The sequence below is a fragment of the Xyrauchen texanus genome, chromosome 10, assembly GCF_025860055.1.
Source record: "Xyrauchen texanus isolate HMW12.3.18 chromosome 10, RBS_HiC_50CHRs, whole genome shotgun sequence".
Taxonomy (NCBI): domain Eukaryota; kingdom Metazoa; phylum Chordata; class Actinopteri; order Cypriniformes; family Catostomidae; genus Xyrauchen; species Xyrauchen texanus.
The window spans coordinates 42,580,906-42,608,106 of record NC_068285.1 but is presented as its reverse complement, the minus strand read 5'-3'; the positions used below and the strand labels follow the sequence as shown (position 1 = coordinate 42,608,106).

The 27,201-nt window shown below is 40.5% G+C and overlaps 1 protein-coding gene across 1 annotated transcript in view; it reads right to left on the bottom strand.

Moving 5' to 3' along the window:
• Window positions 1–26,493, bottom strand: part of LOC127650029 (delta-type opioid receptor-like) — a 41,902-nt gene extending 15,409 nt beyond the window's left edge. Inside the window, exon 1 of the mRNA XM_052135146.1 lies at window positions 26,012–26,493. Coding sequence (XP_051991106.1) covers window positions 26,012–26,250 — 239 coding nt within the window. The 5' untranslated portion in view covers window positions 26,251–26,493. The remainder of the gene's footprint in view (window positions 1–26,011) is intronic.
• Window positions 26,494–27,201: the final 708 nt, after the last annotated feature.

Below are 27,201 nucleotides of genomic sequence, written 5' to 3'. Positions count from 1 at the left end.
ATATAATGCAATATCACAGAAGAAATGTATCGTCTATTATATTGCAACAAGTACTATTATTTATTTATACTTAAAAAAGTAGAAAATTAAAATAATGTACTCAAGTACAGTAACCAGAGTAGTTGTAATTCGTTACTTTCCACCTCTACAAATCGTGTACAGTTAATAATGTATGGTCAATGCTAATGATGTTAAATAAATAAACACATCGCAGGAAGGTGCGGACACAAAAATACAATGGGGGAAAAAATTGAAAAAGCCCACACACAGACGGTCACGTAACGCCATGCGAGCATCGGACGTGTGAACTGCGAGCTCTGCGCACTTTGCTAGTTTTATTACCTTTTATGACATAAACCGGTGAAATTCGATACACTCTTTTCCATAACTGTTCTAGGACGACAATATTTCAAAGAATTCCAAATTCTCTGGCTCTGGAGCCATTAAAAGACACTTACATGCTCAAGCTGACACCCCTAAGCAGGCCCCGAGCCCGTGAGTCGATTTAGTTGGGGAAGTGCGAGAAATGCGGGGAGAGATGCTGAACATGTCAACAATGCTGAAGAAGGTCGTTGCTGACTTGGAGGATCTTGCTGTGATATGTCGATCAATCACTGCCATGGAGGCAAAATTTACTAATGTGGTCACAACAGTGGGGGATGTCGAGAAACGGATTATCTGGAGTCATCGGAGAGGGAATAATCTGCTAATCCGCTAGCAACTAAGGTGGATTTGGAGCATGTCTGGGAGAAGTTGGTGGACATGGAAAACCGTAGACGGCGGAATAGCGTCCGAATTGTTGGAATTCCTGAGGGCGAAGAAGGACAGGATATGGTGAAATTCCTGGATGGGCTCTTTCCAAATCTACTTGACATAACATGCCATAAGCTGGAAATCAAGCAAGCTCACAGGGTTCCGGCTAGATGATCCACAGAAGGAGACAGGCCCCGATAAATTCTGGCCAAATTTCTGAGATCATCCGATAAAGATCTTGTATTATGCGAGGCAAGGAGAAAAGGAAGGCTTTCTTTGAAGAACCACAGCATTTGACTTTGCAAACTCTACAAGAGTGAGAAACTTGATCGATTCAAGGAATGCAAGAAACTTTTACATCAACGGAAGGTCGCTTTTGCACTGATATTCCCAGCCAAATTGAGAATAGGTGCCAAGGATGGCCGTAAAACATTCACATGGAGTGAGGAAGCCAGCTTGTGGTACTCACATACAGCCGAATAAACCGGCTCACTGAACATTAGCTTGACTGTTTGAAGATTCTGCACACTCTTTTTGTGCTGGGTCTACCTAACGGCTGGAGTTTGTTTTGTAGAGCAACACACATTCTGGACGGTTTTGTAGATGAATCTACATGCTCTTTGTGGTTATTCTGCCTAATGGCTGGAGTTTGTTTTATAGATTATCTTTAGCTGTATAATTCTGTTTTACAAAATGTGTATAGAAACACTGGACTTGAGCAATCCGATGATATGGTTGTCACGGGGGCTCTCGTAGGAGTGCATGGACTGTTTGAGTTTGGTGGGATGGATGCCAATTGGCACTGTCGTGCACGGGGTTAATGCACACGTTTTTTTTTCTGTTTATGTTTTGTACTAGGGGATGTTCAGAGTTTGATTGTTGCACTAATGTTGGAATGTGGTCTTTATAAACTTGTCTTTCACACATGATCAATTTGCTCTTGTATATCAAAATGTCAAATGTTAATATGAGTGGATTGTCTCTCCAAGTGGTATGTGAATGTGTTGGGGCACCCCATAAAAAGAAGGAAGGTTATTTCTCTTCTTAAGCATAAGAAATACAGTATGATATAGTGTTTCTTCAAGAAACGCACCTTTCTTACCAATGTTTGTAGAACAGCATTCTTCCACCTAAGAAATATTGCAAAATCACGGCACATGCTCTCTGTTGCTGATGCCGAAAAACTATTTCATGCGTTCATGACCTCAAGACTAGATATTGTAATGCATTACTGGGAGGATGTCCAGCAATATCAATAAATAAACTTCAATTGGTTAAAAATGCAGCAGCCAGAGTGCTAACGAGAACCAAGAAATATGATCATATTAGCCCCATTTTATCATCATTACATTGGCTACCTGTTAAATTTCATATTAATTTACAAAATTCTGTTAACTACATACAAAGCTTTGAATGGTCTAGCTCCGCAATCCTTAAGTGACCTTCTAACACACTATATTCCATCATGTTCATTACGATCACAAAATTCTGGCCTGTTAATAGTTCCTAGAATATCAAAATCCACAAAAGGAGGAAGATCCTTTTCATATTTGGCTCCTAAACTATGGAATAGTCTCCATAACACAGTTTGAGATGCTGACACACTCCCTCAGTTTAAGTCTAGACTAAACACACATCTACTTAGCCAGGGATACTCCTAATGTATCCATCAACTCACAATTAGGCTGCTTTAGTTTAGTCTGCCGGAACCAGAAACCAGAAACATTGATCATGATTTTTAACTCTGCAATAAATTTAATGGCATCTATGCTTATATTATATTATTTGTTTCCCTGTCTCAACCTCGTGACTCCTTTCCTGAGGTCACCAGAACCGGCTGGATCCAGCTCCATCCCTGTTTCTTGTTGGACTAAATGCAGCCGGTGCCAGCCAAACATCACTTCAGTCTATTATGATGGACTTCATTGGATGAACTGATGCCAACTCCAACCACAAGACATGGGGTACTTCATATGCCATTGTCTGAACCTTGAATTTAGGATGAACCACACCGAACCTCACCGAAATTACCTGGCAGGTTGAACTGCGATGCACCTCACTGATCTCAGCATGCATCACCTCAGTCTATTGCTGGACTACACTCTTGAAATGGAATACATAGACTATCAATTGCCAACAAAAGCCTTCATCAGCCAATTAACAAGGACAATTGCATCTATGTGAACTTCTGCAGTTAATCCAGAATGGACTTCAAAGACATTGGTCATTAATCTTACAGTTCAAACAAAATCTATGTTTAAACACTGACCCTTAACACTTACTTAGTTTAATAATTTTAAACCATGAATTGCACTATACATAAGTAATATTGACATTATATTCATGATGTTAGCCAGAGGGGAACTGGCCCCCACAGTGAGTCTGGTTTCTCCCAAGGTTATTTTCTACCAAATTAAGTAACGGATGATTAGCCTTAAATAATCATAAATATATTCATACAATTTGAAAGCCTTTGTTCTTCTCTTCAATATAGTATATACAATTCAGGTGTGTGATGTTATATGAATAAAAATATAATATGAATTTGGATATAAATATCATATTCTGGCACTGAATGGAATTTTCAGAATTTTGGGCTCAGGGTTAATTGGTCTAAATCCAAACCTTTGGTGCTGACAGAGTACTGCCTGGTAACAGCATTTCAGTATTTGGGTATTTTATTCCTAGTAAATTTATGAATTTTTAGAGTTCATTTTGTCCCTTTAATAAAAAGATTTTTGAGTGATGTGGGCAGGTGGGCTTCAACAAATTTTTTTATAACTGGGAAGGTTAATGTTCTTAAAATGAATTGAATTCCAAAATTCAACTACCTGCTATAGTCTCTCCCTATAGATGTCCCCCTCTCTTATGTCAAGCAATTTGATAGCATAGCGAAGTCCTTCATTTGGAATGGTAAACGTACCAGATTACACTTCAGTAAATTACATATGCCGTTAGACAATGGTGGGCTAGGCCTACCCAAGATTTTGTTTTATTATTATGCATTTGGTCTCAGACATTTGGCTCATTGGTCACTTCCACCTGAGAGACCCCCTCCCTGATTTTGTATTGAACAGGAAGTTCCCCTTCTGTCACTCACTCGACGTTGTGTTGATGAAGTGACACTATGGTTCTCTCTTGGGAGCCCGATTCACCTTCAGATCTTTGAGGAAAGGCCGAATTGGCAAGTTGAATTTGCATGCCACTCCCCCCGACATAGGGGTATAAAGGGAGGCCAGCAGGCAAGTTCATTCAGACTTTTTCTTCGGAGCCGAGCAGTTGTATTAACAGCAAGCTGAATACTACTGCTGTCCATTCACCTCATCCATTGCTGTTGGATATATGGTGCATTCCAGACACGTCTTTTTAAAGATGTCATTCCGCGGTCGTTACCTCTCCACCTCTGATGGTTACGATCACTCCCTCACATGCCTGGGCTATAAGCACATTCAGGAAGCGTTAGTGGATGGTTTATGTTCTCACTGCGAGAGCGTAACCATGGCAACGTTGCGGTCGCAGCTTTCCTTCTTTATAGGTAAAACCACTTCGGCTGTCCCGAGAGACCGCTTTGGTTGATGCTGGAGGCGATTCGGGGGCTTCTGTGAGTACGGTGTCGCTGGGTGAATTCCCCATGGACCGCCCACTCACGCTTGTTTGCATCCGTCTAGCATGGGATGAGACAATCTTGCCTCACCGCCAACCTTATGTCTCTTCATCTCTTCAATCACTGCATCGGAGAGCGCCTTTGTGATGTCAGACGCCGAGGACTCAACCGGGCTGCCGCCTTCGGGTGTGGCAGCACAGTCTGAGGCTGACGCGGAGCTGACCGCCATGCTTGCCATTGATGACTGGGTTGGGTTCGGCATGTCGCTCGCAGCCACGCCCCCCTCCAGTCTTGTTCTTCCCGGAAGAGCATGACGAGCTGACACGATCGCGGAGGGCGCCTTTTTACTGCCCGAACCTGGTCCTTTGGCTTGTCTGCTCCCACTAAACTTGATTGGGGGACAGCCAAGGGTTATGCCGCGATGCCCCAAGTGGACAAAGCGATCACGGCACACCTGTGCCCGCTGAGCGCTACCACCAGGTGGTCTTGCCTGTCACTCCCTTCCTGAGCCTGTAGGGCAACGTCGTCCCTGACAATAAAAACCCTACAATGCTGCCGGGCAGGCCGCTTACACCCTTCATGCCATGGCCCTCTCACAGGTCCATCAGACCAAAGCTCTGAAAGAGTTACACGAGGGTAGTTCTAATTCTAGTATGTTACAAGAACTGTGCTCAATGACCGTTCTCGCCCTCTGAGTGTCGAAGGTCACAGCGCAAGCCATCGGACAGACGATGTCCACACTTATGGTCTCCTGCCCGCTGTAGTTAACATGATCACTCAGGCCAGAACCCCTTCAACAAGGCAGCTCTACTCCCTGAATGCTGTATCTTTGCTAAGTGGTGTTCTTCCTGGAGTGAAGACCACCAGAGCTGTGCAGTCAGGTCAGTGCTTTCCTTCCTGCAAGAGAAGTTGGATGGGCAGCTGTCCGCACAGGTTTTCAGTTTCCTTATTAACCTACTGTGATGTATTTTCCACGGCACTCTCTTGGCCCTCTCTGCGCCGGTCGCTGTGTTTGTAGACTCTCCCCCCTACATAGGGCAGGACTTACCACTGCGCCTCTCCCATGTCCAGCCATTTGGCCCATATGGTATATTTGCCACTTTTTCTCCCATGTCCGGCCATTTGGCCCATATGGTATATTTGCCACTTTTTACCCTCCCCTTCTCTCCAGGGCAGGGTGCGGCCTCCATGGGGCCATTTCCCCCTGAAAGAATAGGAATGGAAAAGAACGGCTTCCCCGGTGCATTTTATTAGCATTTTAGGCCCCAGCTGAATCCTATGGAGAGAAAAACTTAGAGAGAAAAGAAAGCGCCTGGCACATGATGTCTTGGGGTGTCTGGGGAGGCCCGAGTGCATCTGTTCCTACACTCCTACACCTATAGCTTGCCTATATCTACATCTGCAGTTCACGTGACCAGTTCAGTCATTGTGGCATTTCGTATATGTCATCGACATCGACACAATGTAGAGTAAGTGACAGAAGGGGTATGTCTCAGTTACTGTCGTAACCTCTGTTCCCTGATGGAGGGAATGAGATGTTGTGTCCCTCTTGCCACAGACAGAACTTTACCGCTGAAACCGGGACCTTGTCTTGGCCCCTCAGTGCAAAACCTGAATGAACTTGTCTGCTGGCCACCCTTTATACCCGTATGTCGGGGGGAATGGCATGCAAATTCAACTCTATTAATTTATGATCCTGGTGATGCGCTGTAAACTGAACCGGCGAAGGTTATGTTCCTGATGTGAACAGAACATTTGTTACACTCATTTAAAAACATTTTTATTTACTTCTTGACAAAAGAGCCTCCGATGTCAGCAAAGCATGCAATGACAGCTATTGTGAGAGGCTATTGTGTTTGATAAATCCAAATTTTACGATGTGAATGCACATCATTCCTAAAAACAAGTTCATTACTGTTCCACATAGATGTTAACAGCATTTACTAGTGAGTCTGGTGACTTCCTTATATGGCGTGTCCATGGGCTTAGATTATAATAATTGTGAATGAACATGCACATGCCCCCTGTGTAAGAATGTTTGGAATTCACTAACATACACAGGTTTAACTAACAAATCTGGGGAGTACGCAGCAGTTGTGAAACCGACGAAAAGTTTTCGGGAAGGTCCGTCTTATGCGCAAATTACTCAGAATTTACTCATATATTTATGAAAGTTTCATTAACCAGGCCAATTGCATCAAACAATTAAGTACATAGTAGTTAAAGACATAATATAAAGTGGGTCCCTAAAGGGGGGCTATGTTATAACATTATCAATGTTATTTCATTGATGTTATTTTCGGTCACTTACAACAGCTGAAAACAACCTCACTCTGTGCCATTGTGTTGACCCAGTGGTGAGAAAAAATTCATCCACTCGCTTCTCAATCATTCAGCTTAGATTCAATTGAGCAGTTCTTCTGAACACTCGCAGGATAAAGGGGTTTGGATGACCTGTGGTCTGAGGACACCTGCATACATTTCACAAAGTTTCCTTCTGTGTTAGTGATTACTTGTATGGTTTTCACATTTCACAGAATTACAACTCAAATAGTCCTCACTGAACATTGTGAGAAATTCACTCTTAATGAGTTGAGGCCATTCATATATCATTGCTAACTGCACATGCTGTCTGTTATTTTAGCATCTGATTAGCTTAAGTAGTCATGCAAATCATGAAATCCCACACACAAAAAACAATCTGTGCTGAAAACAATTTGGATGGAGCAATTCCGCATCTTGTAGGCTGGTTTAGAGTGCTAGGATGGGGAGAATTCTGCTGACTGCTACAATCTTGACATACTTTACTGGAACTGTACAGCATCAACCCACCACTGTTTTCCAGACACCTGATTCAGCTTTTAATGTCGAAAGTGTGCTTGATTACACTGTGTATCTGGATTTTTGGCTGTTTATATCCCTCTTCTCTATCATTTGATGAAATACTGGTGCATAGCAATCCAGTCAGTAAAAAAGCATGAAGTGACTGACCAAGTGTAAATCCCCACTTACGTACATACACATTTCTTGTGCTGTAGATTAAGCTGTTTAATGAATTTGTCCCAGAATTTAAGAGTTCAAATAAATTAGCTTACATTTCTACAGCAGTATTTGTTTGTGATTCAAAATCACTATGAATGTTATTTTGGACTTTGGATTGTCACCCTTTGCTGCACAAATCCGGTTTCATTTTAGCCCCAGCAGGACAGCGACAGATGAATAAACCTCCTGATGTCTGTGTACACACTGCGTGTGTTAGGATGAATGAGACAAAAACATTTTTTTTTTTTTTTGTGCAGAATTAGCTCAACATGTGGTTTGTTCAGCTTGACTCTCCTGTGAGTAAATCCATCAGAATTCAGCATTAATTACACTGCACAATCACATTGTTGTTTTACTGTTATCACAGAGAACCTGAAAATAATCTGACAGCATGGGATACAAACATGTTTGTGCTTCAGGTGAGAACAGTATGATGCATAATAAGATCTCCTGTAAATGTTTTTAAAGGTTAAAAGACATGTTTGAGCTGTTATTTTTTTTATAAAGGGATTTTCTTTGTTTGATTATTACTCAAAGCAGCTTCCTATAGCATGACTTTACCTCACATTTATTTATCATTACTTGAGGTATATATTTATAATTACTAGTATAAATTGTAAGAGGTTTTAGTGAAAAGATTGTTGCATGTCAAGGACATACTTTTACATTTGTTCATTGTTCAATTGCATGTTTATTTGTGCAAACCAATTTATTGTCAGAGTACAAAATTAACTAATTATTTCTGGTATGTACAGTAACAGAACATGTCCATTGTCTGCCAAATGTAGGAACTGTGAAATGCAGATACATCAGTTCTAAGCAATAATGCTGTAAATTACTTTCTGTGTCCCTGGGAGACAATGCCACATATATTAAAGCATGTTATTTTTTCAAGTCCTGAGTCACACTGTTTGTAGTACCCAACACAAATTAAAGGGATAGTTCACCCAAAATATTACAATTCTCTCATGATTTACTCACACTCATGATATCCCAGGTGTGTATGACTTTCTTGCTTCAACAGAACACATTCGAAGAAAATGGCTCAGTAGGTCCTTAAAATGCAAGTGAATGAAGATTTATCTTTGAAGCTCAAAAAATCACAGAGTCAGCATAAATGCCAGTAGTTAAATTATTGTATTATAAAGCGATACGATCACTTTTGGTGCAAAAAAGATAAATATTTAAGTACTTTTTTAGCACTAAATCATCCTTCCGTTCTGCAGCGTATGTGCGTGCTATGTATTTGCATTGGCATTTGAAACACACAAGTGTTTTTTATTTGTATAGCGCTTTTCACAACACACATTATTACACAACACACAGCTTTACAGAATATCATGGTTTAACAGAAAATACTATTTTAATATCTATAAAGTCTTGGTCATCATTGCATGATTGTAAATTGTGTATAAAATAAATAATTAAATAGTTAAATAATAATTGTATTGAGAATGTCTATGTTACGTATGTAACCTCCATTTCCTGATGGAGGGAACGAGACGTTGTGTCGAAGAAGCGATACTAGGGGTCTCTCTTGAGTGCCGAATATGCCTCTGATCTATGAAAAAAGGCCAATGAGAAGTTTGAAGACAGTATTTGCATACCCCACCCCCAGACATATGGGTATAAAGTCGGGGAAATACGTCTAGTTCATTCAGGATTTTTCTGAGGAGCCGGAAATGGTCCGGCCACAACAGTGGCTCGGCTCAACGACGTGGCTGGGAGGACACAAAGTCTCATTCCCTCCATCATGGCGTGATTTAAATTGGACCCCTAGGGTTGCTTCTTCGACACAACATCAAAGTGAGCGACAGACAAGGAACGTCTAGGTTACGTATGTAACCTCCATTCCCTGATGGAGGGAACAAGACAAAATCATGCCATGCGCTGAGCCATGTACGTGTACTGCTGACACAGGAGCGGGCAGGTACTTGACATGCAAAAGCGACCAGCTGCATCAGACTGCACGTACCCTTCCCCAATGCCCCAAAAAAGTCATCGGAATCGAACTGGTTACCCTAGACAGGGGACGGGCCGAGTCTAGCAAGGCCTCTTTTCTCTCTATGTTTCTCGCACAGAGCCAAACGGCTGGGGCCTTTACATGCATCGTGGGAAGGCGGTCTTACCCGGTTTCCTTTTTTTCAGGGGGACAAGACCCTGCGGAGACCACACCTGCCCAGAGAGGGAGAGGTAAGAGTGGCGAATACATCACATGGGTTTTTAGGCAACATGTGGAAAGTGGCGTGGTGGTAGATCCCACCTCTGGAGGAGTTGTTACAAACACGGCAACCATGGGACCGCTCGTAAGGGGACTGTACCACAGAAAATACATACAGGGGGAGTCCATGTAGGAGTCCTGAGCTGTGGAGCACCAATTCCAGTACAGGATAGATTAAGTACCAGCAGTGGATTGGGTCGGTGAGTTCCTCTGCTGAACTGCGGACACAAAGGGCTAGGGAGGAGTCATCCATTGATCCGAATTAGTGGAATCTCCTGGGAGAGAAAGCGCACAGTTTTACCGCGGCCGAGGGAAAGGGCGCTAGGTGCAAGCGATCCACCCAGGCAGTCCGTCAGCGTGTACCGAGTTCTACCGGCTCGGACCTGAGAAAACACAGGACGATACTGACTCAACCCTGTGATTGTAGAATCTCGCAAAGGTATTAGGTGTTTCCCAACCCGCTGCTCTGCATATGTCTTCCAGGGAGGTGCCTCTGGCCAGTGCCCACGAGGACGCAACACTCCTTGTTGAGTGTACTCGGACTGGCGGGGGGGTCTCATATGCATCAACCCCAGCGGAGGATGCCATATGCCCCAGGAGTTTTAAAGGGACCGCTGTGCCCATAAATGCATTGTCCTTTGTTAGTTGACTGATGAAGGTGATGCTATAAATGATGCCATAAACAAAGGTGATGCTGGCAGAGATCAATGAGGTTTCATCACTGACTACGCACGCTCGTTGGTGAGGTGCGCTGACACTGAGACTGAGTCTAACTCCATGCCAAGAAAAGAGATGCTCTGAACCGGGTCGAGTTGACCCAAAGCCCCAAATGGCTGAGGTGCCTGAGCACCTGGTCCCTGTGAGTGCATAGTAACATGAAGACGTGAGGGGACAGGGACATACCGAAGGGGAGGATTTTGTACTGATACGCCTGGCCGTCGAACGCGAACCGTAGGAAGGGTCGGTGTCGAGGCAGAATTGAGACGTGGAAGTACGCATCCTTCAGGTCTACCGCTGCGAACCAATCTAGATGCCGGAAGCAAGTTAAGATGTGTTTTTTGCGTGAGCATTTTGTGCAAAGCCTGGTCGAAAACTCGCAAGTCCAAGATCGGTCGTAAGCCGCCACCTTTCTTGGGTAAGATGAAGTAAGGGCTGCAGAAACCCTTCTGGCAATCTGAATTTTGTAACCGTGTCGAATGGTCCTGGCCAGCCAGCGTGACGGGTTGGGAAGTGAAAGCCACACGTCCAAACTCCGCGTTAAGGGCATAAGGGGACGATTATCTTTGAAGTACCCGGCGGGGCTTCGCAGTGGGGCGGAGCAGGTAATACGGCGTCGGGAGGCAAGGGTGCGTCCCGAGGCTCTGATGCTGAGAAAAGACTCAAAGCACTTACCTTGCTCCGCACACCCGGCAGGGGGCGGGTTAGTGACTGAGGAGGAGGTCCGGTGGAGGCGTCCTCTAGACTCGTCAGAACCGGCCGGCCGGGGAACAGTCGTGAGACTGAGGGCGGGGGGTCCGCATCCAGTGTGCTGGGACTGTTGAGAATGGCATTTGCAGGCCAGGTGACCCAGAGACAAAGGAAATAGCTCTTTTACTGAGAATGGCAAATTAAATGAATTCAACAAAAGATTCTCCTCCCTGCCCTTCACCAGGGGACGGAGTGTTCTGCTTACCAGCTCCAGAGCTAACGTCTTGGTCCCCGGGTCGATCGTCTCAGGAGCGTCTGGGAGCCTTCCGGGTCCTCGAGGGGGTCCGTGAGATGGGAGGCGTGTGCTTCCTTCGGGGTGCTCGAAGCTTGAGGCGGAGCAGGGTGTTTCTTAGCCGCATGAGGATGCCCTCGGCGAGCAGACAGGGCATGGCCCGTGGTGGCAGGTTTGCGGATGTGCAGGATGTTTGAAATGGCCTCCGTCTGCTTCTTCACCACTGAGAACTGCTGGGCGAAGTCCTCAACAGTGTCGTCGAAGAGGCTGAACTGGGAGACAGGGGCAGGACAGAGAAGGGTGTCTTTTCCATCTCACGCATCTCGACCAAGTTCAGCCACAAATGACGTTTCTGAACCACAAGTGTGGCCATCGCCTGCCCGAATGACTGCGCTGTGGCCTTCGTGACCCCGAGGGCGAGGTCGGTTGCTGAGCGCAATTCCTGCAGCACGTTGGAAACTACCCACGTGCAGCTCTTTAAGTGCCTTGGCCTGGTGGACTTGCAGGAGGGCCATGGCATGCAGGGTGGAAGTGGCCTGTCCGGTGGTGCTGTAGGCTTTGAATGTCAGTGACGACATTGTCCTACAGGCCTTGGAGGGGAGCACAGGGCGACCCCGCCAGATGGCCGTGTACCCTAGGGCCGCTGCACCGTCGAGGGTAGTGAGAGCAGATGAGCGCATGGCTTTGTAACGAGTGGAGAGTGGTACCCTGTGATTGGCGCGCAGACCCCAGGAACCAGTCATCCAGCCGTGACGGCTGTGGGGAGGACGGAGGATTCCAATCCAGCCCCACGCTGGCAGCGGCCCAGGAAAGCATCTTGGACATCTGCGCATCAGCCTCAGCCTGGGCATGCTGGCCCAAAGGTGGCAGCCCAAGGGATTCGTCCACGTCAGACGCCGGACCGCTCTCCGATGCAGCGGCGAGCTCATCCACCTCGAGCTCTAGAGGATAGGCAAGCTGGCCGTGAGGCAAGCCGCTGTTGCCTCGAGCATGGACGGGAGTCAACGTGCATGCCGGGGGTGGAAGAAGGAGTGACACAGGGGGTGGCTGGAGTGGCATTCCTTCGGTTGAACATGAACCATCCACAAACGCTGCCTCGGTGTGATCTCAGCCTAGACACACGAGACAACGCCTGTGGCCATCTGATGCGGAGAGCACTCTACCACATCTAGGAACTACACAGGGGTGGAAGGGCATCTTCATAAAGACGAGTCCTGAAAAGTACGTTCAACGCCGCTGTGTATTGCTCTTTTAGAGGAAAATACTCTTTTACTGAGAAAATCGCTCTTTTAACAATAAACTCTTTTAAGTTTTGCGCTGTCAAAGCGCCCAGGGGCAAACTGCACTGCCATGCAGAGAAGGAGAAAGCCGCTGAAGTGCGCCATAGATCCAACAGCAGAATCAGCTCAGAGGAAGAGGAACAGGTGTGTGACTCGCAGCTCACTGCATACACGACCATCTGCTCGGAAGAAAATTTCTGAATGAACTAGACGTATTTCCCCACCTTTATACCTGTATGTCCGGGGGCGGGGTATGCAAATACTGTCTGCCAACTTCTCATTGGCCTTTTTTCATAGATCAGAGGCATATTCGGCACTCGAGAGACCCCTAGTGTCGCTTATTCGACACAACATCGAAGTGAGCGACAGACGGGGAGCAAGCCGAATTCAACTGTTGCAAGGGACACAAAACTCCATAATATGTTGGTTAATGGATAAAAATAACCTTGGGAGAAACAGACTCAATGTGGAGCCAGTTCCCCTCTGGCTAACATCATGAATATAATGCCAATATTACTTATGTATAGTGCAAGTCATGGTTTAAAGTTGATCAAATTAGTAATGGGTAAGGGCCAGTGTTTAAACAAAGATTTTGTATTAATTGTAAGATTAATGACTAATGTCTTTGAAGTCCATCCTGGATTAACTGTAGAAGTTCACATAGATGCATTGTCCTTTGTTAGTTGACTGATGAAGGCTTTTGTTGGCAATTAATTGATAGTCTGTGTATTCCATTTCAAGAGTGTAGTCCATCAATAAACAAAGGTGATGCTTGCAGAGACCAGTGAGGTGCATCGCAGTTCAACCGGCAGGTCATTTCGATGAGGTTTGGTGGGGTCCATCCTAAGTCCAAGTTTCAGGCAGTGGCATATGAAGTATCCGGTGACTTACAGTTGGAGATGGCATCATCATCTGAAGTTCGTCATAAAAGACTGAAGTTATGTTTGGCTAGCACCAGCTGTAGTTTGTTGCGATCATACAGTGACATGTAGCAGGGGAGTCCGACACCTAGCAGGAACTGAGTTGGATCAGGCCAGATCTGGTAACCTCAGGATATGAATCCCAAGGTTGAGATAGGGAAACAAATAGAATAATATTAGCGTAGATGCCATTCAATTTATTGCAGAGTTATAGATTAAGAGAAATGTTTCTGGTTCTGGCAGACCTAACTAAAGCAGCCTAATTGTGAATTGATGGAGACATTAGGTGTGCCTGGCTATATAGATGTGTGTTTAGTCTAGACTTAATATCAGTGAGTGTGTCTGCATCTTGAACAGTATTAGGGGGACTACTCTATAGTTCTGAAGCCAAAGCTATAGTAAACATGTGGAATGCAATGCAGGAAGTAATAACGCGAGCGAATGCCATGACTTACCGCAAATGTTTGTTGTTGATGTTATGGTTGTTCTTGAGCGGCGAGGGTTTGTGATTGATGTGGTTCGATGTGGTTCCTGATCAGCAGATGTCTGAGACTGATACAATAATGCATTTAAAACATATAGAAGAAAACTAATGCATGCAGTAGAGACGTGAGATGTAGACAAGCTGAAAAAAAGAAGAGAAACGGGTGCGTGCAGTAAAATACACGCAGTTGAAAAAGTAAAAAATTAAGCATGCGTTAAAATGGCAAAGGATAAAACAATGAATGTATAAGAATAAGCAATGCTACGCAGGCTAGCAAGCTACAAACACAGTCACAGCATCACTGTTTACAAGTGACAAGGTTGAATGCTGTATAGATGCTTCATTGGTTTTGGGTTAGATGTGTTATTATCTGTTTTTTTACTCACAATGGTGTGTTTGTGTGCTTATCTTGGATGTCTCAACTGAGGGGAGAACGTGAGATTACATCCGTATCATGGCAACAGTAATAGAGACGTTTGGACTCTGCCCTCTTGTTAAGTTTACGGAAGCCTTGGTTTATTGTTAAAAAGTACGTAATATTGATCTTTTTCACACCAAAAGCAATAGTGTCGCTTTAGAGGACATTAATTTAACCACTGGAGTCATATCAATGATGTTTATGCTGACTGTCTGTAATTTTTGGAGATTCAAATGTGTTCTGGTGAAGAAAGTCATGCACACCTGGAATATCATGAGGGTGAGTAAATGATGAACTATCCCTTTAAACCAGATAAAACATGAGAAGGTACATTTAATTTCTAACCTAATTCCCAATACCCTACACTGCATTCAGATGTTCTGACTCATGTTCCCAGAAAAGGTTCTCATTCAAAATATCCATTGGATTTAAAAAAGGTGAGTTTGCAGATAATTTTGTTCTTACCTCCCTTCAAATGTTGACGAATCCAAATTATTCTAAATGAGAGAGCATTGCCTGCAGTTAGTAATTTGCATGAAACATAGACAAACCATCTCCATATAAGGGCATTTATATATATATATATATATATATATATATATATATATATATATATATATATATATATATATATAATTTCCATTTTGCTTACATATAAAAGATACTCTCTCTCAGCTAACGCTACAGTGGACCTTCTAACTTCGTAAAGAATAAAAACATAAATTTTATTTGATTAGTTTTTCATCATTTTGGTCAAACTTAGCTTTTTTTATAATGTACAAATTCTATGTATTCCATCGATAATTATCATGTCCTGAAATTGCTAGCCTGATCTCATGAAATGTATGTGACTGTGGCAACATTTTTGTTATGGGTTATAAACCTATAACATAAACCAAACCATTAGTATAATAAAAACCAGATGTGAGATGATAGAGAACGAACCTTAGAAACCTCATCTATTTTACTAGTTTTAAATAAACAAAACTGGCATCCCTATTGTAAATAATACATCTAAACCTAACATACAGTTTCATGAAAGCAAATGTAAGGTGAACAAAACAGACATCCCTACCTTAAACCCGACTCATGAAAACAAATGTGACATGAAAAACGCTAAATTTGAAGCAACCATGTCATTTTAAGCAAGTGTCGCTTCTATGACACTTTCAGCTCACACGCATTGCTGGACTCAAAAAGTCCAAAGCTCTATTAGTTGCACCACAAACAAGCCAGTCACACTTAAATAAGATTGTAAACATAGCTGGTTATGTAATCAAGCTTTAAAATATATCGTTTTTAAATCACACGTTATAGTAAAAGTGTTATGATATCATAAAACTGTATTGTGTAGGGAACAGGGCAAAATAATCTGTTTTATAAAGTGTTAATTTGTTATAAAGTGTAAATCTACAGATTTTTGTGAAAGTGAATAAAATGCACTGTTGTTGTGCCTCTATTGTTTAAACTGCATTGATTCATCGAACATAGCATGTACAAATCATTTTGCAATAATATTGTTATAGTAATGTTGTTCTACAAGACCAGGTTTGAAATTGCATAATTATATTGCATACATATTTTTGACACATGTTTAATGTTAACATGCATAATTTGTTCTATTTGTACTGTTAACATCAATGTGTAGAACAAGTGCTAAAATCAACTGTCTCTTGAATTTCTTCAATATTAAACGACTGTATTACTGGTGAGTTAAATCTGATAATTGACAAACCAGTGTCTAATAACATTCATTATTTTTAGTCACATATCGTTAGATTTGTACGCATATATGAGTTATTTACTCATATAATTATATGTAGTGCGTTTGATTTTTGAAGTTGAAAGGGGGGTGTATAATCATACCCCTTCCTTTACAGAAACTCATTATGACTTGCCATATTCTGAGGTCTCTAGAAACACTATAATGAAGCATGATAATCATTTTTTTATGATATACAGTATGCAATATAGTTATAGTATTAATAAGACAACAGCCAGCTTGACTCACTTCAAAACAAAAACCATGGACAAATCATCTGAAATGCTTCTTTATGTTATAATATGATCATTGATGATCTACTTTATCACTGGGTCCTGTTACTATACCGTTACATATTTTGCTTAAGATGCTAAAATAAAAACAGGATATTGCAACAAATGTACTTACTTGGTGAAGAAATTATAAAGGCAGTGTGCAATTGTGGGTTCAGGCTTAAATTTGATAAAACCGGTCGGGTCGGGTCACCCAGTCTCTGGTATGAGCTGGGTTGGGGCTTCAACTTATGGCCCATGCAGTTCTCTACTAATCCTCGAAAACCAAGAACAAAACTACAGAAGGTGGATGCAATACAAACCAGAAGTTCACATGCATCAAGGATACACAAGGTTTGTGCCATACACAATGAATTTTGTGCCATGAATTGTTGGCTGTTGAGAGCATGGACCACTGAAATTGCTGTTTTGGGTCACCACTAAATGTCTGTGTCAATGTAAAATCTATCCTGAAGCAAAACTACATCTACTGCTTTAACAGATAATGCCTATTTTGTTTCCAGCAAAAATTATAATGTTAATGTTCATCCTCTTTGAAAATCATGTAATTTTCTTACATATAATGTAGCAAATCAGCCAGTGGATTTCTGCTCCAAATTTCCACCACTATATGGTAGAACAACAACAGAAAGCAATTACACGCACACACATGCATGCACGTACACACACACACACACACACACACACACACACACACACACACACACACACACACACACACACAATGGACACCAATTACAGTCCAGACACTTTCTATCCCAAAGCCTGCCTCTCTGCCCCTTCCAACCTTTTACCTATAACCTGTAGAAAGTGATTATGTGCTAGTACAGGATACATTTATTTGTTGGTTAGAATTGTGTTGCTGTTGTTGTTGTTTTAACGATTGTAGCAGCACTTCAGGCTTTCTAGTCCTGTTTCAACTCAATAACAACAAGGCACAGGGTTCCACATTTGCAGAGCTCTGTGACGAGTGATGAAAAGACCCTTTGACAGACCACTGACAAGCCCCTGAGCTTCAACTCAATTGTGTGATCTGGCATCATTATCAGCCTCATAGTGCTGAAGCCCACCCTCCTCTGATGTCAGACTGCATCAGGGTGTCTGGGGACATTTGAGGGAAAACCTGGTTCCAGTGTGTTTTCTCTTACTTCTTTCCAAACGGAGTGATAGTGTGTTTAATACTTGAAAATGTTTGCATATTAATGAAATTACTGCTATAGATATTAGGCCGCTATATTATAGGCATATAAACATAACTAGATCAACTAGATTAATTTACACCCTAAAGTATGTATTAATTTAGTAATTAAAACCACTAGAATTTTATTAGTCAAACACAAGAACAGATAGCGTCAGGTGCCTGGGTAGCTCAGCATGTATTGACGCTGACTATCACTCCTGGAGTCACATGTTTTAATCTAGGGTGTGCCGAGTAATTCCTGCCAGGTCTGATAAGCAACCAAATTGGCCCAGTTGCTAGTGAGGGTAGAGTCACATGGGGTAACCTCCTCATGGTTGTGATTAGTTGTTCTCGCTCTCAATGGGGCATGTGGTAAGTTGTGCATGGATCACGGAGAGTAGCATGAGCCTCCACATGCGGAGTCTCCATGGTGTCATGCACAACGAGCCATGTGATAAGATGTGGATTGACTGTCTCAGAAGCGGAGGCAACTGAGACTTGTCCACCGCCACCCGGACTGAGGTGAGTAACCGCGCCACCACAAAAACCTAGTAAGTAGTGGGAATTGGGCATTCCAAATTGGTAGTGTCTTAGTTGTTCTGTTAAAGCTTTACACCTTGTGAGCTGTTTTGTGTTGCTGGCTCCATTTTGAAGACTTTTGGGGTAAATTGGAAAATTCTGGAAAATGAAGTGTTCTTCCCCCATAAAATAATGGTAAATGGTCTGCACTTATATAGCATTTTTTTAACCTTAGCTGTTTTTGCACACACACACTCACACACCAATGACAGAAGAGCTGCCATGCAAGGCGCTAGCCTGCCATTGGGAGCAACTTGAGGTTCAGTGTCTTGCCCAAGGACACTTCGACATGTGGAGTCATATGGGCCAGGAATCGAACCACCAACCCTGTGATTATTGGCCAACCCGCTCTACCACCTGAGCCACAGTTGCCCCAAAAATGAAAGTAAATTTATTAAACATGAAGAAATATATAATGCATATATAATACAAATTTCAACAGGTGAAAGTCCAGCGTTGATTGTAACTGTGGCGCTTTCACACATACAGCCTTTTCTGGAAAGTAACTGCATTTTTTGGGTTCAGAGGTCATGTGAGATTTCAACAGAAAGATAACTTCTGATGCTTTGTGTGAACAACGGCATAAGATTAATGGTTTGAGCACATAAAGAAGGTGGTCAGGTCGTGCTGCTGACGTAAGAAGTTTGCTTTGGGCCAAGTTTTTATGGAGATGATGCAATTACTCTGTGTTTTTATGTTTAACATGTACACAATATTGTGCTTTGTAACCACTGATAGGATCTAATTCGGAGAGCATGTTTTCCCCAATCAACCAATTACATGCATTAATAAGGAGTTTATCACAGATGTGGCTTACACATTCACTGGACTATAATATGCCTTGATCAATGTGCAACTTATAATTTTCTAATTATTAAAAGTGGAAGCACATTCAGTTAACGCTGCTCCACTCAAAGGCTAACACACAGGCGGCTGAGCATGAACGCTCAATTAGTATGTTGATTAAAGCTGTATGTGAAGAAGCACCTCAGAACCAGGAGGAAAGAACAAATGACAACCACAGCTGGTGCAGTTACTTTTCACACAATGTCCTTTTCCAGACAACCCAGTAACCGGAAAAATTACTCTTACAGGTAGAACTACAAACGGGTACCACCTTGCACAAAAAAGTTTGCGTCGAGTGGTTTTTTTTTATAGAAAGTGAAACCAATTAAAGTAACAGTTCTCAATACAAATCCGTCATAATTTACAGACCCAATATCTTGCTCTACACCTGTATAAAAATTTCTCTCTTTGTGCAACACAAAATGTGATTTTTTTAAAGAGTATTCTAGCTGCTGTTTTCCATTCAATGAAGGTAAATGGGGAATAGAGACCATTTCATTTTGACTATTGTGATATATGCCAAGACTTCAAAAGACATCTCATAGCTTTGTGTGAGTAACAGATTTTTTTTTATGCATTTAGCCCACTACACCACCACCAATCCAATAGAACAGATAGAAACATAACCTTTACAAAAATATTCCATTTGTTAACATTAGATAATGCATTATGTATCATGAACAAACAATGAACAATATCATTTTTACAGCATTTATTATTCTTTGTTAAGGCTAGTTCATAAAAATACAATTGTTACTTGTTAGTTCATGTTAGTTCATACTAGTGCATTAACTAATATTAACAAATTCAACTTTTGGTTTTAAAAATAGAAATGAACACTAACCAAGATTAAGAAATGCTGTAACTGTATTTCTAATTGTTCATTAACATGTTCATTAACATGTTAAATCCTGACAAATCTACTTTAATTGACTTGATTTTAACAAATGTCCCTCATAAATTTTTATCTATGGGTGTCTTTTGTAATGATCTGAGTGATCATTGTGTTATTGCTACTTGGAGAGGCAGTAAAATACCCAAATGTAAATCACAAAAGAAAGAGAAATTTGAAAAAATTTTAATGAACAAGCCTATAATCATGATTTATCTTTGATTAACTGGGGACAGCTTGGCCTGTTGCCTGATGTTGAACTTGCCTGGACACTTTTTAAGGAGAATTTTGAGAATATTGTAAATAAACATGCTCCTTGGACAAAGCACAGAGTGAAGGGACGGGAAAACCCTTGGTTTTCTCCAGAGTTGTCAGACATTATCCATCAGCGAAATGTGGCATGGGCTAAAGCTAGAAATGGTGATTCTGCTACTGACTGGTCCATTTTCAGACAACTAAGAAACAAATGTACCTCTCTTATTAAAAAGGCTAAATCAGAATATTATTTATCAGTCACAAGTGAAAATCTCAATAATCCACAGACATTTTGGAAAGTCATCAAGTCTCTATCTGTGAATAAAAGTAATGAAGCCCTCCCAAAATTTGTCTTAAAAACCTCTCTTCCAGTCTACGACAGAGTTGATGTTTTAAATTGCTTTAATGAGCATTTTGTATCAGTTGGTTCTCTGTCTGAGTCGACAGGAGTAGTCGCTGTCACTCCATGCACATACTCCCCAGTGTTTTCTGGAGAGCTTTTTAATTTTGTTTCTTTTACTGTGCAGCAGGTGCATGGAGCTCTTAAAGCGTTAGATCTCAGAAAACCTCCTGGACCAGATTTAATAGAGCCTTATTTTTTGAATACGGTGGCTGATTTTGTTGCTGAGCCCCTTACAATTCTTTTTAATTTGTCAATTCAAAATAATGAAATACCATCAGTTTGGAAGTCAGCTTTTGTTACTACTTGTTTAAAGTAGGTGATCCAGCAGTTTTAACTAACTATCGGCCTATATCTAATTTATGTGTTTTGTCAAAAATTTTAGAATCCCTTGTTTCAGACCAAACAATATACTCAAATGAACTTCTCTCTAAACTGCAATCAGGCTTCAGGAAAAAGCACAGTACCATCACTGCTGTTACAAAAGTTATTAATGACATACTTGTCGCCCTTGATAGAAAGCAATTCTGTGCATCACTTTTTCTTGATCTGTCGAAAGCTTTTGACACAGTGGACCATGCTGTTTTAAAGCATAGGCTTCTTTGTTTGGGATTGTCTGAATGTGCAGTTTCATGGTTCATGAATTATCTGAGTGACAGGACTCAGTGTGTTAAATGTGATGGTCTATGTTCTGCATTAGTGAAGGTCCACAAGGGGGTACCACAAGGCTCAATATTGGGTCCTCTCCTGTTTATTATGTATATAATAAAATATATTGGGCCAAAATGTGTCGGATGCTAATATGCATTTCTATGCTGATGACACGATTATTTATTGTTTTGGATCGTCCCCAGCTAAAGCGGTTGAGTCTTTGCAGAAAGCTTTTGATGCGGTTCAACACACGCTTATGCAGCTTAAACTTGTTCTCAATGCTGATAAGACCAAGCTGATGCTGTTTAGAAATACTAAGAAGGTTTCTAAAGTTCCTCCTTCTGTGTTCACTTTGACTGGAAGTGTCATAGAGGTGGTTCATTTTTATAAGTACCTTGGCATTTGGCTTGATGATGCTCTCACTTTTAAACCTCATATAGACAACCTTGTGAAGAAACTCAAACTTAAACTGTCTTTTTTCTTTCGAAATAAATTTTGTTTTTCTTTTAAAGCAAAAAAGCAGCTAGTCACTGCAACATTTTTATCTGTCTTAGATTATGGTGACATGGTGTATAGGACCGCTTCAGCACAATGTCTGCATAAGATTGACACTGTTTATCATGTGTGTCTGAGATTTATTACGAATTGTAAAAATTTGACCCATCATTGTGAATTATATTCCAGAGTGGGATGGCCATCGTTGTCCAACAGGAGATCAGGGCATTGGCATATTTTTATCTATAAGGCCATGCTTGGTCTGTTATCATCCTACATCAGTAGTTTAATCACATGGAGAAGTGTTGGTTCGTATTCATTGCGTTCAAATGATCACTTGCTGCTCTTTGTTCCATTTGCCCAAACAGAACTGGGGAAAAGGGCTTTTGTCTACTCCGCTCCTTCTGCATGGAACTTTTTGCAAAAAGACTTGAAATTATCTGAACTCATTTCCTTAAATGCTTTTAAGTCCAGATTGAGAGAACCTGAAATGACTTGTTTAAATTGTAAATGTTTTTAATTATTTGTGTTGTATAACCTTTATAAATGTAATTGATTGTGTTTTTGCTGCCTCTTGGCCAGGACTCCCTTGAAAAAGAGGTTTTTAACCTCAATTAGACTTTCCTGGTTAAATAAAGGTTGAATAAAAATAAATAAAATAAAATAAAATAAAATTAACTAATGTTTTTAATTAATTTTAACAAATTGAATCTTATTGTAAATTGTTACCACATAAACATACCAGTTGCAGAAGTTCTGAAATGAACAACAAAAGTTGTTTGGACTACAGAATTACAACCAAACACCATTGGTTCTTGTGCATCTCATTACTAAACGCAGCACATGTCTCTGCAAACATATTTGATTTGAGAGATAGTACAGCAGAGGGCAATATTTTCAGTGAAAAAAAAAATTATTACAATTTAGATTAGCATCAACCTCATTTGTGGCATCTGCATTTGTGACTCTTCCTTAATTTATATATTTATATATATATATTATATATACTATAATGAGACACTTACAAGTGAATGAGACAATCCATAAAATTCATTGAAATACATATGCTGTCAAAAACATAGCCACAGGACAAATTTTATTTCAAGTGTTAACATACTTTCAGTGCTTTCTGTGTAAATGTATATCACATTTACACAACTTTTTAAAAACATTTTAAAATTGCTATTACAGTAAGCGATTTTATCACACTAAATTCATGTTAATACATGCAGTAATTTCTACATCTTGTGGCTCTACCTTTACAACAGTTTGTATTTATTTGGAATGTATTGGCTCCATTATTTTCCATTGTAAATGCCCTGCTGTATCCGTGATTTTTTGCTTAATAAATAAATAAATGGGGATGAGTCTAAATAATTTTTTGTGGTAATCAACATTATGCCACAAATTCAGTTTAAATTGTATTGAACCAGGAATATTCTTTTTTAGAATGCAAGTGATGACCTACAGAGATGTTTGACAGATTGTTTATTGGAAGATGATGAAGTTCCAGATTTCAGCCGGCACATACTCTTCATCTCCACTCACAGGCTCAAAAAAGTGGAGCACATTACCTAACTGTCAGATATTCATCACATCTGAATGCCAAGCTCTGGAATTAAATGGATCAGGGTAAGCACCAAATATGAGATGAGTCTTCTCTGGAGATATCCTTGGTGATGCATAATGCTTTTTGATCAAATGGTACCAAAATGAGGTCACTGCCTGCCTTAGCTCTCTCTGACTGGCTTAGTTGTTCCACACAAGTAGATCTATAAAATCTGGAAGGAGATATCAGTTCGTATTCCCATTTATCTCAATGGCAGCTGCTCTGCTGATGCATGAACCTCCTCAAAGAACTTGCTTGCTCTCCTCTTTGCTAATGGGCACTCAGTTCTGGAGACATAGGTGTCATGTGACTAATCACAAGAACGAGCACAGTCCCAAGCCCCTCACTAGTGAATAAACTGTGATGTCAAAATCAGTAGACAGGACAAAATTAGTCAATTTCATGCTTTTAAAATTAAATTAAGAACACTGGTAAAACAATTACTATAATATAATAACATATATGCAAAAGTATAAGTTCCTTGCATAAAAATGTAATACCGTCAGAATGCACAGCTACTTTTTCAATTGAGAAAAAAGTTTTTTTCTCCAAGCAATTGATGTAGTTCTGACCCTCTACCAGCAGGGGTAGCTATAAAAATATGATGTAATATGATATAAAAATAATATGAACGTTTAGAATATATTTTATCTAGTGTTTATTCTGCCTCATTATCATCAACGAAGCTTGTGCTTGCAAATATGTGTTCAGGTTAAATTAGTAAAATGCACTTTAAATATGCCCATATTAGAAAATCAGCCTATTATAATGATTTCTGAAGGATCATGTGACGCTGAAGACTGCAGTAATGATGGTGAAAATTCAGCTTTGATCACAATTTGCATTTTACAATATATTCAAATAGAAAACTGTTCTTTTAAATTGTAAAAATAGTTCACAATATCAACGTTTTTTACTGTATTTTGGATCACATAAATGCAGCCTTGGTGAGCAGAAGAGACTTCTTTTAACAGTAGCGTAGGTCTAAAATTAAGAAAAGTCTTCATGTAATGAAAATGTATAGTCAGATGACTTATTTTAACTTAAATCATAATTTTGATCATTATGTCTCCTCACATTCATTCTCTTTCTGTCACATTCCTCTTTGATAGGCCCAGGGGAGGGGTCTTTTATCTCCTCAGGAGGGAATCACATCAATATTCGTGATAGTTCACGCCTCCTCGCACATTAAATTTCTAACACTAAAAGTGTCTTACAAAAGTTCAATTACTATATTGTTTTGTATGAATGAGTGATCAGGGTGATTTTCACATCATTTTGTAGCAAAGATTCTAGGCTACAAGATCCAGTTCTCAAAAGTCTTGTGGACAAATGTTTATTATGTGTTATCTGGCCTTATTTCAATTACTTAAATTTTTTGATTTTTCAAAAACCAGGCATAAACGTTATTTTCTCAAAAATACAAACATGTACACATTATTGTAGCCCAGTTTGTGCTGAATACATTGTTATCAGACTTTAGCCATTAATATATTTTAAGCAACTGATTAAAAACACAAATGTCAAGGCATGTCACAACCTCCCCAGGGCCCAAAATACCCTCAGACCCCAGAGGGTTAACCTCTAGTTTTCACCAGCACCACAACACTGTTGATTACTTCTCAACAGGATGACCAATAGCACAGCCACTCATCAGATCTGCAGACAGCCCAATTAACACCAGGGGAGATGTACATCTGTTATAATGTCAATTCATGCTCTCAGGGACTGAAGTACCAATCCATACCTGATGATATGTCGTTTTGTTCCCCCACCCCACCCAGTCATCACAGTTTGTTCAACGAGAAGACTAAGGCAATCACCTGTGATTGTTGATCCCAGGGGTCTAATACCAAAAATAATTACAATAGTAATGTGATGCATGATCTAAATTCTGTAATTGACCCTCCTTTGGGTTCACAGGTAGGTAATGCAAGTTGCATTGAAAATGGTGATGGATTTGCTCTTTTAGTTTATTTTTCACAATGTCTAGAATATCTGCTTCTTGATTCATTTAATTTAATACATCGACACATAAAATAATAAAATAGGGTAGAAAACCTAGTAACTACTAAAAATGAATTAAAAGACGTATACATGTATCACATTAATTAAGACAAAAGTTTAAACACAAATGTGCATTTTCTTTAGCAATGACTTTGCATGTTCGTTTTAAACATGCATTTCAAATCTGTCACAGGCCTAAAGTTGAATATATTTTGTATAAATATTTATATATAGGCCTAGGCTCTATATATATATAAATATAAGATCTAGCATATTTTGCACATTTCTACCTGATTTTAATTACTGTAGATTTGTTGGTTTAATTGTTTGTACTCAAGTTGATTCAGACATATTATACAATATATATATATATTCAAATCTGTCAGAGAGAACAACTGATTATTTTGAATTATATTTTTCTTATATATATATATATATATATAAGAAAAATATAATTCAAAATAATCAGTTGTTCTCTCTGACAGATTTGAATGCATGAAGAGAGAGAGAAACAGACAGATCATTATGGATAGATAGATGATAGATTGATATATTTTATATTAGCAATTGAAACTTATTCATACATATAATTTTTCCATTATAAGGTTTAGTGTTGCTTACCTGACCACCCCGTACATCACCAGGATATTTCCCAGGAGTCCTACCACGCAGATGACAGAGTACAGGGCCGTTATGGAAATGGCGACGATGATCCCCGCGGGGCTCTTTACCGGGTTGGGCTCGGTGTAGTTTCTCTCGTCGGGAACGAACCCCATCAGCTCGTCAGGAAAAGTGATATTATACGGGTTAATGGAGTAAATGTCGGGCATTTCGTCTCCGGGGATCACGGACGGCTCCATCGGGTCAGTGATCGCTGTCCGTTCACAGTGGTGCTGAAAAGTTGCGCTTTACGCCGTTTAACTTTTCGATCTCAGCGGAGAACTATAAACGTAGACTATAATATCAGCTCAGTTCTGTGCAGGAAAACACAGTTACACGCTATTAAAAAAACAAACAACAACTAATCCAACAAGGGTAAGAGAGAATAAGAATCATCTACAGGTGTGAGATGAAGGCGCGATCCTCCGGTGGAGCTCTTAGTGTCTCTGCTCTCTGAACGGATCTGCTCAAAGGCTGAAGAAACTTCTGTCTTCTTATGTGAGGGGGTGGAGATGAGGGGAGAATCGACCACGTCAACCTGCCTTATATCTGGATTGCGAACATACACATGAATTATACAGTATCTCCCCATGAGATTAATGACAAATAAAGGCAAGCTGTCTGAAAGGAGATTGTTCATTTAATTCACTGTTAAATATGTCATTGTAATCACCAGTCACATTTAATGTTTAACATGCAGCATAATGACCGACTAACGGGCTGCGTTCAGCCCTTATTAACATGTAAATAATGACTTGAACAATGAAAAGATTATGCCAGCTTTTACTGCGTGGTATAATAGGAGAGCTTTAAAAACGTATTTATTATCATTTATTTCAAATGTTCTTTCTGTATTTTCTTCTTGAGGATGCCCTTTTAGCCCTGTGTTTCCAAATTCTCCTTACTGTTTTATCAAATACACATGCACAAACAGACAGACAGACATACAGACAGACAGATAGATAGATAGATAGATAGATAGATAGATAGATAGATAGATAGATAGATAGATAGATAGATAGATAGATAGATAGATAGATAGATAGATAGATAGATAGACAGACAGATAGACATCTGAAAATGTCAGCTGTTGTTGTATAGTAGCTAAACAATTTATAATTGAAAGTGGATAATTCTAGAAATATTCAAAA